The sequence below is a fragment of the Lutra lutra genome, chromosome 2 (assembly GCF_902655055.1).
Source record: "Lutra lutra chromosome 2, mLutLut1.2, whole genome shotgun sequence".
Taxonomy (NCBI): Eukaryota; Metazoa; Chordata; class Mammalia; order Carnivora; family Mustelidae; genus Lutra; species Lutra lutra.
The window spans coordinates 37,692,086-37,705,165 of NC_062279.1; the positions used below are offsets into that span (position 1 = coordinate 37,692,086).

At 40.7% G+C, this 13,080-nt stretch overlaps 1 protein-coding gene and 1 pseudogene across 1 annotated transcript; both read left to right on the forward strand.

Moving 5' to 3' along the window:
* Window positions 1-2,687: 2,687 nt before the first annotated feature.
* Window positions 2,688-4,087, forward strand: TCIM (transcriptional and immune response regulator). The gene has a single exon (XM_047717167.1). The coding sequence runs from the start codon at window positions 2,842-2,844 to the stop codon at window positions 3,160-3,162; it is 321 nt and encodes a 106-aa protein (XP_047573123.1). The 5' UTR covers window positions 2,688-2,841; the 3' UTR covers window positions 3,163-4,087.
* Window positions 4,088-7,470: 3,383 nt separating this feature from the next.
* LOC125094027 (60S ribosomal protein L15-like) lies at window positions 7,471-7,950 on the forward strand (annotated as a pseudogene).
* Window positions 7,951-13,080: the final 5,130 nt, after the last annotated feature.

Below are 13,080 nucleotides of genomic sequence, written 5' to 3' on the forward strand. Positions count from 1 at the left end.
TACAAATATATTTGCTTATATTATATGTAAATATACAAAGGTATTTGCATATATTTGTATTGGTCATTTAGTTAAATAAATGAGGAATTAAAATTTGGGAGTAGTCAGTGAGTACAAGCATGAGCCTGTAAGCATCACCTCAAGAAAGAGCACAGGATGACAGGGTCGGTGAAGCCTTTTACTGATAGTGACAACATGAAGGTGGATTGTGTAATGTTGGGACACTGTGTTTGGCATCTAATAAAAATTCAGTAAAAATCCTTGCTGACATAATAATAACAATTTTTAACAGTGAGGAAAATGAGCATATTTTTAATCACCACCATGGTGTGCCAGTAGCCCGCAGTCTTTGGCAGCAGATCGCAGGGCCCTTGCATGGAAAAGCTGGAGAAGACAGCCATGGCCATGGTTGGGGAATTGAACACCAGCTCCCCTAGAAATGTCTTTCAAAGAAGCATCCTTTAGGAAGAGATAGTGCTGGGTTCCTGTCCATCTCCCATTCCTCATGTCAGAGCCTTCAACAAGTCCTTCTGACTTGGCCTTCACAATATGCCCACATCGGCTCAGCTCTCGCCACCTGCATGGCAACCCGCCTGGTGGGGACCTGCATCGCCTCTTGCCTGGATTTTTTTTTTTTTTCAAAGATTTTATTTATTTGACAGAGAGAGATCACAAGTAGACGGAGAGGCAGGCAGAGAGAGAGAGAGAGGGAAGCAGGCTTCCTGCTGAGCAGAGAGCCCGATGTGGGACTCGATCCCAGGACCCTGAGATCATGACCTGAGCCGAAGGCAGCGGCTTAACCCACTGAGCCACCCAGGCGCCCCAATTGCCTGGATTATTTTGACAGCAACGTAACTAGTCTTCTTGCTCCTCATGCAACCGCCTGTCTCCTTAAAATGTGTTCTCCACTAAGAAATGGCACGATTATGATTATAAGTAAAATCATGACATTTTTCTGCTCCACATTTTCGGAGGCCACCCATGTCCTATAGAGCAAAAGCTCAATCCGTGAAAAAGCTTCAGAGGGTTCCTATCCTAATCCCACTGCCATTTGCTCCTGACCTCACCTCTGTCCACTCTTCTCTGGCCACTCTGCTCCAGCCATACTGATCCCCTGTTCTCCATATACTCCACACACATTCTGGTCTTCAGCCTCTGAACTTGCTGTCCCTATTGCCTACAACACGTTTCCTCCAGAGACCTCCACGGCTAACTGCCTCACCTCCTCCAAGTCTTTGTACAGTGTCACTTTTGCAGAAGCTGCCTCTGAATATCCCAGGCAAATTTCAACCCTCCCTTCCCCTTCCTCTCCTGTACAACTTGGCTTCATTTTTTTTTATCCATAATAGGCATTACTTTCTGACATCATCTAGATTAGAAGTGTACATTTTTCCATTATCTGTTTCTCGGTAGAATGTAAACTCCATTAAGGTGACTGTGGGGATCTTGTTTGGTTTGGCTCAGTTTCATTTACTCTTAGGCTTCCAGTGCCTAAAAATATTCTAGCTAAAAGTAGAGCTTTAATAAATATTGATTGAATTAATGAGTGAATGAGTGAATGAATACGTAAGAAGATTCTCTAACTCAATTTTCTAGTGAGGTACCTTCTCCACACTCTCTCCACTTTTGCACATTCTAGACCTAATTTGACTGATCAGAGGAAATTGTGAAGACCAGCCCGGCTTCCCTAAGAGGAGTCCCTGGGGCCCTCTGGCGCTGACATCGATCATGTGGTTGAATGTCAGTGCTCCACACCAATGGAGCCACTGGCTGGCAGCACATTATGCAAGGTGAGAAGAACAAATTTAAATTCTTCCAGAGAAGGTACTGCTCTATGTCTGGGCAGAGCCAAAATAAATATTAAAAGAAAACATCAAATTACTTTTTTTGAGTACTATGTCCATAAAGCACCTGACTGACTTTCCTTCTTCACTTAAAAAAAAAAAAAAAAAAAAATAGGCATTTCTGTTATATACACAAGACTAAAGAGATGTTGTCCATTATTATTATTTTTATTAAATTACAATTTGGGGGCACTTGGCTGGTTAAGTCAGTGGAACGTGCGACTCTTGATCTTGGGGTTGTGAGTTCAAGCCCCACACTGGGTGTAGAGAGGACTTAAAAATAACATCTTTTAAAAAAATTTTTTTTAAAGATGTTAAATAAATAAATAATAAATTACAATTTTATTCAGTGATTACAGGTTGTCTCTTGTACTCAGTCTCTGAAAGTTCACAGGTTCAGGCTGCGTCATGTCAGCATTTTGTTGGTGAAGTCCCTTTTACAATCCGATGTAGTCCCGATCGATGACCTTGATTCTTCGGCTTTCTCTTAGCAGCTGTGGAGTGGCCCTGGATGGGGGATGTCCAAAGGACACAGGCGTGGGCTGCCAAATGTTTGGAATACACTTTAATGACTTCTCCGGGAATTAAAACTTTCCTGTAGTTAGCAGAAGCCTTTGTTTCGGCAGTTGTTTGGAAAGACTTTGAGAGTCTAAGCCACTTTGTTTGTGTCTTACCTTTGCCCTTTCCTGGTTTCAGCTATTTTTAAAAGATGGCCTCAAGCCTCTTTAATCCTATTGCCACAGATGTGGTAAAAAGAAATCCCCACATCCCTGCTCCAACACGGAGCGCAGCTCTTAACATTTTGCACAAGAACAGGATATTGGCAACTCAATTGTTAAACCTGTCTGTGATTATTCTTCCTTGAGATCACTCTGATGTCACCAGTGTAATTTGAGCCTGGAGCTTTTGTTCACACTTTAAATAGCAGTCCCAGAATGATTTTGCTACAGACTCTCTGGAGAGCTGGGGAGCAGAATTCCCAAAGATTCCCATATCGATGAAAGCAAAGCCAAGCCACCAAGCCATCATCATGTCCACCTCGCTGCGCGTTAGCCCGTCCATCCACGGCTATCACTTCGACACAGCCTCGCGTAAGAAAGCCGTGGCCAACATCTTTGAAAACATAGACCAAGAATCTCTACAGAGACTTTTCAGAAACTCTGGGGACAAGAAAGCGGAGGAGCGAGCTAAGATCATTTTTGCCATCGATCAAGATTTGGAGGAGAAAACACGAGCGCTGATGGCCCTGAAGAAGAGGACGAAAGACAAGCTTTTCCAATTTCTGAAACTGCGGAAATATTCCATCAAAGTTCACTGAGGACAAGAGAATGGATAAGGACATTATCCAAGAATAGACATTTAAAGACCACGGGAGTTTGTGAGACCCAGCACAGGCAGCATTAAATTGTGGCTGCCTCGCAAGCTTCTCTTCCATCAGAACGACGAAGGCGGGAAAGAAACAGAGCAAACTGGTTACAAAGACTCCAACCAATTTCACGCTGTGCTGTTACAGTGGAGAACGAAATGCTTTCAGCAAGGATTTGCAGACTCTCCCTGAGGGGAAAGGACTGATGCTGGCGTCGGAGAGGAGTCTGAACGGATGTAATGAGGACTGAGACTCAAGACAACAGAGAGCTGGGGAAGAATTGCGGCCAGAGTCTCTTTCTCAGGCCCTAGGACTTCAATTCAACCTGAACTTTGTTTTTCCTTAGCCGAACTGGGCAGGGAGAGGGAGGAGGGAGAGGGGGAAAAGGAGAGAGAATACTATGCTCCTATGTTTACTGAATTTTTAATTTGAATGTTGCAAAATGTTGCCAAGCTTCAATGTGGTCTATGGGTATAGATTCCTAGAGATCAGTAATTGACTATTTATTTGCATTTTTTACAGTGCTGAAAAAAAAAAAAGTGCACCACAAGGGTGTTAGTTACAAATTATGCAATACTTTCAGCAGCTCAGTAAAACGTTTCTGGTTTGTAAAACGTTTTTATACATTTCAGACTAATTGCACAAAAGCTAAAGGAATGGGGTCCTTCCTAAATCCAAAGTACTGTGAAAAAATTTTATGATTTTTTTATCTTCTAACTAATGCTAAAATATAATCTAATTATATTTCTTACAGTTATTACAGTAAGCATTAGGAAGTGAGTATGATATACTAAATAGTTTATGAAGATGCTATGGTTTTTATAATTTATTATACATGACAAATTATATGCAACCTTAATAAATTATTATAAACTTAGCTGCTTTTGGTCTGTGATGATTGGTCTCAAAGGAAAAAGTAAAGTGGTAAATATTTATTACTACAAACTTTTATAAACTATTATAAATGTTCCTAAGGATTTTACTCTTAAGAGTAAAATGTGCTTTTAGAGTAGCTTTGTGTTAATTGCCAAACTTCTTCAAAACAAATTCTTACATCAAATATCTAGGATGTTTCTCTGTCCCAACTTTAAAATATAAGACCTAAGCATAGAAATTCATTGACTGGTTCACCAATAGTGATGGTGTTTATGGTGTTTATGGGTCCATGGAGGGTGAACTTTAAAAAGCTTTTTTTTCTCCATATTTTTGAAATTTTTCCTCTGTGGCTACAGGAGCTATGTACATTTGTACATTTATTTCTCCAAAACCAATATATTTGGGGGTTAGAGTCCAAATTATGATCAAGATTCTGTGGGTCATCAAGGTTTATTCCATATAAGTCAATATGGGAATAACATTACAGTCACTTTGCTTATTTTCTCATAAAATTATAATAAAATCTTTCCAAGAAGGCATACATCAATGCCTCCTGCTCTTTCCTAGCAGACAGAAGTAGAATTTCCCTGAAATTAGGCACTTTGGAACATGTACAGAGGTTTCTGAAACTTGCTGATCATAGTAAAACAAAACAAGTGAATGATCTAAAATCTTCTGGGAGAGTTACAAGTCAGGATTTTAAATAACACATTTTTAAAAAGGAAATGAAGTGGTCAGACCTCTTTTCAAATGTTAATTGATAAGTTCGCTGAAGATAATATAAAATCACTCCACTGAGAAGGATTTTTTAACATGAGAACAACCACGAAAGCCAGAAATTAATATGCAGAAATGTGTGCCTGTGTGTGTACATTTTTCTGGGAGAAGTGTTTATAATTTCTATCAGATTTGCAAAGACATCCATGACACCAATATAAATTAAGAACAAAAGAGGAAGTTTTTGACAGGTGGAAGGCTCAGCTCATCATGGCATTTGGGGATTACCAAAGCAGAGGCTACGAAGGGGTCCTCAGTTCCATGACCTTATTTTCCCCATGCTTGCAAACCGAGCTTGCTTAATGATCTCACCTAAAGTCTCCGCCCATGCTAAGTATAAGCTTCTGCCTCGGACCTGGCCTGTTAGTGACCCAGTTTCTCTATCTAGAATCCCCAAAAGATATCAACAAACTGCTTGGGAAGGAAATTGGTAACTTATTCCTCCAGGATAGCTACCATATTCCTATGAAAATGTTTAACTCATTTTCTTTCTAAAGACTTTAAATGCATTTTGGATGCTGAACCTAATCAAAAGGTTGAATTTATTACACTGATGCATAACTCTATGCTCCACCCCTGTTGTTTTCAAGAGAGTACAATGCTTATCTTACCCACTTTGCAAATTAGCATGCACTAACTTAGTTTTCTTGCAGTATATTATCATTATTTTCTGATTGCTAGATTATAACATGGGAAACAAATTAGAAAGCAATTGGGATATGATCCACAACACTGTGGAGAAGGATTCCAGTAGATTTGCCAGAATCAAGCTGGCTTTCCCCTTCAGAGACAACAAAAGTTAGAATCAATGGGATTTTATCAGGGTGATTTTTAGATTCATAATACTTTCATCATTTAATGTGAGATGAAAATAAACATCATCTGAACAGGTATGACTAGTTCAGTTCAGAGATCCTTCTATGGCCCAGGGATGGCCAAATATATTTCAAGGCACTTCATTGTAATAGAAGATCTAAAAGCAAAAACAAAAAGGTGAAAGAGGTCGTTAATAACCTTTGCCTTATTGGCACCATAATAATAACAACCTCATTTCATTGAGACAACTTTCTGAGTGCTTTTTATGCATTAAATCACTCACTACTATGACATGAGAGCACGTGTGAATAGTGTAATGACACTGAAGCCCAGAGAGTTGGAGTGACATGCTCAAGAGCACACAGCTAGTGAGGCCAGGAGTCACATCCGGGAATTCCGGCTCCAAAGCCTCATTCCTTGCACAAGGTTACACTGCTTCTCTAGAAGAAGCTTAGCTTCCCTTTTTTCCTATAAAATGACAATTACTTATAAGCTAATAAGTCAGGAAGACAGGAAGGCATGGCCTCTGAGAAATCACTTTTATCTGCTCTTGTCTCCTTGTCTGTTTATTTGGCACTTGTTTTATATGGGAAAGTTTCATGGTTTAGTCATTTTAATTGTGTCAAGGGCTCTTAGATGTAGCCTTTCAAGTCTGCAGTTAAAATAACTGCAGATAACTTGGGTTAACACTTGGAACAAAAGGTCACCTCTAATGTCTCTTCCAGTTGTCCGTCAACATTTTGGGTCTCCATTTGCTCATTGGGGGAAATCAGAAACTATGGATTCAAGAGTTTATTCATGCAGAGGAGAACTCCTCTGTTCATCACTGTGGCCCACGCCAGAGGCTGTGTGCTTGTGCACACTCCAACAGATGGGATTTACTGAGAAAGAGGCCCAGGATAGAGGAATGACTGCTATTTTCCCCCATTGTTAGAGGGCAGTCAGAGGATACAGTTGATGTTCCCTTGGAGAGCATCAACTGATAAATGAATAATGAAGCCATGGTCTAGGAATTATGTGGTCTTTTGGAGTACCTTAATTACCCTTCTAAACGCCACATAGGGGTTTCCCAAGATGGCATATTGCTTGGGTAACTCCTTTCTTACACCCAGGGAGTTGTACAGTAAAATCAGAATTTGTATCTTATATACTCATGCAACAAAAATGTAGTGAGCACACATGTGTGAGCCCTCATAGTCAGAAGGGATCCCTGTTCTCCCTAACAGAGGAACCTGAAAATGTTTTGAAATAAATGTAATACAGTGGGATGTATGATAGCAGTTCACAGGATGTTATGAGGGCACAGGTGTGTGTGTCGGCAGGGAGGTGTCTGTCGTATGAGTTTGTGTGTGTTTGGGGAATAGCAGAAGGAGAGGAAATCTAACCCAACCCGGGAAATCCTAGAAGATTCCATGGAGAATTTCAAAGTAGGATTTAGTAAAGAGGGTAGACAGGGAAAATTTTATTTCATCATCTGTGAATAATGTTTGCAAAGGCAAGAAGGCAGGAAAGAGTGTGAATTGTCTGAGAATCTGTACGCAGTTCTGAATGGCTAGGGGCCCAAGTATTTGGGGGCAATAATTAGAAAGGCAATTTGGTTTTAAGTGACAAACTTGAGTCTAAATTTTATTCTGAAGGTAACAGAGAATCATTAAGGACTTTAAATAGAGGAGTGACACTTACTGCCAAACTACTAAGTATCAGACTCTAGGAAAATATATGATTAATATTTTGAAAAATAATGCATTCCTTTACATCTGGCTGCAGCCCTTAGCTCAAAGGTCAGCAAACATGGGTGCTTACAAGTACATCCAGGAGCTTTGGATGAAGAAGCAATCTGATATCATGCCATATATCAGAACTATGTGCGATGTGGTGGTCACAAACGCTTAGTTTCTAAGGGTGCCACCTATGGCAAACCTGTCCATCATGGTGTTTACCAGCTAGAGTTTGCCCTAAGCCTTCAGTCTGTTGCAGAGGAGCAAGCTGGACATCACTGCGGGGCTCTGAGAGTTCTGAATTCTTACCTGGTTGGTACAAGATTCCATGTACAAATTCACTGAGGTTAATCTCATTGATCCATCCCGTAAAGCTCTCAGAAGAAATCCTGACACCCACAGATCACCAAACCAGTCCACCAGCACAGGGAGACATGAAGGTTAACATCTGCAGGTGGCAAGAGCCATGAACTTGGAAAGAAAGCGTCAGGAGCTCCACCACACTATTGGTGGTTCTCACTGTGGGGCACGGAGAAGACACAACACTCTCTGACTTGGGAAAAAAAAAAAAAGAAGAAGAAGAAGAAGAAGAAGAAGAGGAGGAAGAGGAAAAAGAAAGAAAAGAAAAATAATGCACTCAACACATGGTTAGATTCTGCACTGATTCTTCCAGAACTCGGTTGCCTCACCATCAGTCTACTGAGGTGAAAAGCCACAAAGGAAGTTTGCAGCTCGGTAATCAATGCTTAGCTGTGTGGAAGCTGAGGATGAAATGGAAGAGGTAATGAGGAAAAGGGTTGCAAAGCGAGACAGAAACCCCATCTAGTATATTCCCTATTACATTTTTTAGAAATTGTAAACACTTTGACCTTTTAATGAGCCTTATTATATAACAGATATTATAAAGAAATGGCTACTGAGCTCTCTCTTCACTTAAATAACTTTTCTACGAAGTTTCTAGCTGTTTTAAGTGATTACGACAGACATACACAAATGTGTTCTATGTTAAGGTATGTGCCCAAGATTAGCAAAACTGCCTTACAGAATTTGGGAAATAAACATCCCATTCCAATATGGGTTAGCAGTGGTCCCAAAAAAGTCAGGAATACTTTTGTTGAGTAGTCAGAAGAGTTTTATTGTAGCCACCTTTTCCCCCCTTCCCCTTACACACACTGGTTTCCCGTGTGCACACACACAAACACACATACATGCACACACACACACACACACGCACATTCTATGCACAATAACATATACACATACACATTTACACATCACACACATATATACATGCACATACACATATACACTTATACAAATACAAGCACACACATGTACATACATGTGCACACACCCACATACATGTGCACATATGTACACCATTTAGAGTCCTAAGAGAGCATAGCAGTTTCTGCTCTGGAACCTCTATGTCCTCATCTGTGGGCAGCAGCAGCCTGGTGTTGAGCAAATACCAGCAGATCGAGGCAGGAATTCTGGGGGTTTTCCCAACTGTGCCTTCCGCAAATTCCTTTCCTATCTCTAGATTTCATCTGTCAGGGGGAAAAAACTTAGATCTGACTGGCCCATGTCTGAGCTCAGACTAGAAATAAATGGGAATAAAAAACTCAACCACCACCCACAGTGGGACTTCTTACTGGATCAGAAGCTATCCCACATGTGGCAGGAATTTCTCTGAAATAAAACAAAAGTGTAAAAGTTTTGATCATTAATCATGGTTGCCAAAGGCAGAAGGCAAGGAAAACAACTTTCTGTGGATCCATCTATGTTTTTGAATAGGCTGCCTCTTTTCTGGCTGAGGGTCCTTGCTGGGGTTAGCTCGTAATAGTTTGACGTGCCAACATCCGTGCAATGACGCGGCCACTGAGATAATCTCAACTGTACCTAAGAATCATCAGCGGCAAGTTTGAGTTCAAGGTAGCTTTTTAAAAAATATAGATTTCGGTCCCGACCTCTCTGGGCCTGGTAATGGATGTCCTTATGAAATTGCGCAGTTAACCGTGAAGAACATCAGTTGTGGGGCTCGCTTCTTATGTTACAGTCGGATCTTCTGTTGATGGCACTTTTTAATAGAAGACTTAAAAAGGATTTGGTTTTTGGCAGTTAGAGTTTTTCTTACTATATTAATTCTGTCCCTAATTGAAAAATCATGACCAAGTAAGGACATATGTTGAGAAGGGTATAATTACTCTTGAATTTTAATATTTACACGGTGTATAGATAACATTTTCTGTGATTTCTTTCCTTAGATTTCAGTCTGATAGGTGTCTACTTTGATATTTCTAGGTTTTACCAGGAGGTAACCTTCTGCTTCCTATCACTACCTTCTCTTCTTATTCTCCTGCAATTTGTCCATGTTTATGATTTATGCCTAGGTTTTATCATCTGCAAGATTTTGGAGAATCCTACTGATCCCAGAGAGCCATGGGAGCCATAGTCAATAGAAGTGTTATTTAAGAGCATCTTTCCTGACTGATAAATGTGGAATACCTCCACGGTGCAGTTGTTTGCAAACCTCCTGTTATCAGAATCTCCTGGGGAACATTTTAAAATCCAGGCCCCTGGATTTAACGATTCAGAATTTCTGGGGCTGGTCACCTGCTATTTCTGTTCTTAAAACGCTCCCCAGGTGATTTTGCTGCAAAGTCAGATTGAGAGCCACTGACCTAGATTAAAGTCACCAGCTGTATGCAGGGTGAGCACGTGGCTCGTTTTAAATCATCCGTGTCTCCCCAGGCACATTGCGGCTTCAATACATTTTTGACTAAACAAACTGTTGACCCAAGATGTGACTAGCACCTTCTCCTGTAATTTGTTATTTCTATTATCTCTCATCTAATCAAACACCATTATTTCCCCTAGGCTCATAAATTCTAAGAAATCCCCTGATAACCATTAGCTCAACTTCCACAAGGCACATAATCTTAGCAATAAAAATATATTTGTCAAATGAATAGAAGGTCTTTCTCTCCCACTAAGTATATTTACCACTTGCCGGCTTCCCTGGAGAATTCATTTCTCAGACTAGACAAGTTATTCTTTTAAAGTTAGTCTTAAAGAATGTTTAGCACTCAGCACTAACAATCACTTATAACTGAGCATACTAGCACTTAATAAAACACTTTCTTCCTAACAGCAAGGACCCCCCACTGAGAGGATGTGGTTTTAATTTTAAGGAGAGGGCAGGTAGATCAAAACCTACGATAAGGGAACATCTGCAGTTGGTAAAGGAGAAAAGGACCAGAAATGGTGGTGCACTAAGAGAAATGGCTGCTCCCAGCTTTTCCTCATCTTGGCTGTCAGATGGCGAGACTGCTCGATGTGCAGTCCAACAGGCAACAGAGAGAGAAACAGAGACACATGCAGGGCATAAGGAAGAGATGGATTAGAAAATCTTGTGTCTGACATTTACTAATTAGGTGTGAATTTTGAGTAAATTATCTACTCTGTCTCAGCCTCACTTTATCATCCATAAAACAAGGACAATACCTCTTTCCTGGATAAGTTCACTTGGGCTGCCATACAAAGTACCACAGACTGGGGAGCTTGCACAATAGAAATATTTTTCCTCACATTTCTCCAGGCGACAAGTTCAAGTTCAATGTAGCAGCAGGGTTGGTTTCTTCTGAGGTTTCTCTCCTTGAGTAGTCGACGGCCATCTTGTCCCTGTGTCTTTACATGATCTTCCCTCTCTGTGACCTATTCTGCTCTTTTTATAAGAGCAGCGGTCATATGGGATTAGCACCCCCCGCAAAGGCCTTTTCTTCACCTAACCACCACGCTGAAGGCCACGTCTCCAAATACAGTTACATTCGAAGGGACTGGGTATTAGAATTTTTTTTTTTAAGATTTTATTTATTTACTTGACAGATAGAGATCACAAGTAGGCAGAGAGGCAGGCAGAGAGAGAGAGGAGAAAGCAGGCTCCCCATGGAGCAGAGAGCCTGATGTGGGGCTCGATCCCAGGACCCTGGGATCATGACCTGAGCCAAAGGCAGAGGCTTTAACCCACTGAGCCACCCAGGTGCCCCTGGGTATTAGAATTTTAAGATATGAATATGGAGAGGATACAATCCAACTCATAACACCTCCATATTTATTCCTCTTGGTTGTTGTAAGCACAACATAAGAGAATGTGTGCTAAAATAGTCAGAAGTTAAGTACCGACAAGGGTAAGATCCTTGGGGACGGGTTGTTCACCTTCGACTATTACAAAACATTTACCACAGAGCCTAACATGAGGCTGATACTCAGTAAATGTTTGTTGAATGAATGGACACACTTCACATAAACATAGGATGTTTGTTTGATGTATCAACTTATTAGTCTATGAATGAACATGCAATCTGCATCTTTTTTGTCTCCTCATCTCCAAGGAGAGCAGTCAACAGAGACCCTGAGTAACTGAACTGTGGCACGAGCCATAGTTCATGTTAAGAGTGATGTCGGGAAGGCGTTAGGCCCTCGTGCATTTCTGCCGCGAAGCATGTTGTTTTGCTTTTCAGTATACATGAATGGCTTCAAAATGATCTGTGGAAGTGAACAAGTTCTCTGAACATCTGTGACTTGAGTTTGCTGATCATATCTGGTTCTGTTGTTCTTGACATAATTTTCAGATCTCCAGTTATGGGTCTAAGACTAAAAAGTACTGTGTTCTTCCATTCTCCTTCGAGCTTCAGAGTCCTGGTACAACCAGTAGCTGCCACAACTTTGGCATTCCTTTGGGTGAGTGTGAAGTAGGGAGGGGATGATACCAGGAAGGTTAAAAAGTCCCACTTGATAAATAGACTGAATCCAGGCTGTGTTGGGCACAAAAGTAATTCTATATATCTTGCCTTACGTAGCAAGGATTTCAGAATGAATAGAACAGATTTAGAGAGTTCCTTAATCTGTGCATGAGTAGTGTGGGAACCTTTGTGGAATAAAGCCTACAACATGTCTTTAGGAATCAAATACCATGACTATGGTCTAATTTCAATTGGGATGTGTGTGTGTGTATAATGAATAATCATTTAATAAAATAAATTGACTGAAATAAGCCAGCCAACTAAGTGTGAGATAATATGTGGCAAAATAACAATCTGAGTATCTGGTTTTTAAACTTTAAATTGGTCATAGTCATATCAAGTAGACATGAACTAGTATTATCTTTTTTTCTACACACATTTGGATGTTGTAGATATTGGCATCTTCCCCTTTCTTATGGGATCAAAAGGGCACGGGATTCTTCCATGAGTACCCACCCTGACAAATGGATTCCTCATCATCCTTGAAAGATGTCAAGACTAGGATCTCGTATCTTGCTGATTAGATTTCATACCTATTTCAGTAAACTTTTATCCTTTTACAGCTTTTTCTTATTTTAAAACTGATGTAAGAAACCAAATCTTTTTCTCTCCTTGGTTTTAAAAGTTCCATGCTGCTGATATATGGGTGTGTAAAAATTCGAGACCAATGCGTTCTTGGGCAGGGCAGGGACATGCTGCATGCCTCACTGCTTAAACCCTGCTCCTCAGCCAAGAAAGACCAGGGACTCGATACCGTAGGCACCGAGGGTGAGAGACTTGGAAAGACTCACTCACCCTAATTAAACTCACAGTCCACAAAAGAGATGAGGACCCCCAAGTCATCCGCTTCTAGGAGAGATTTAACTGCCAAGCAGAGG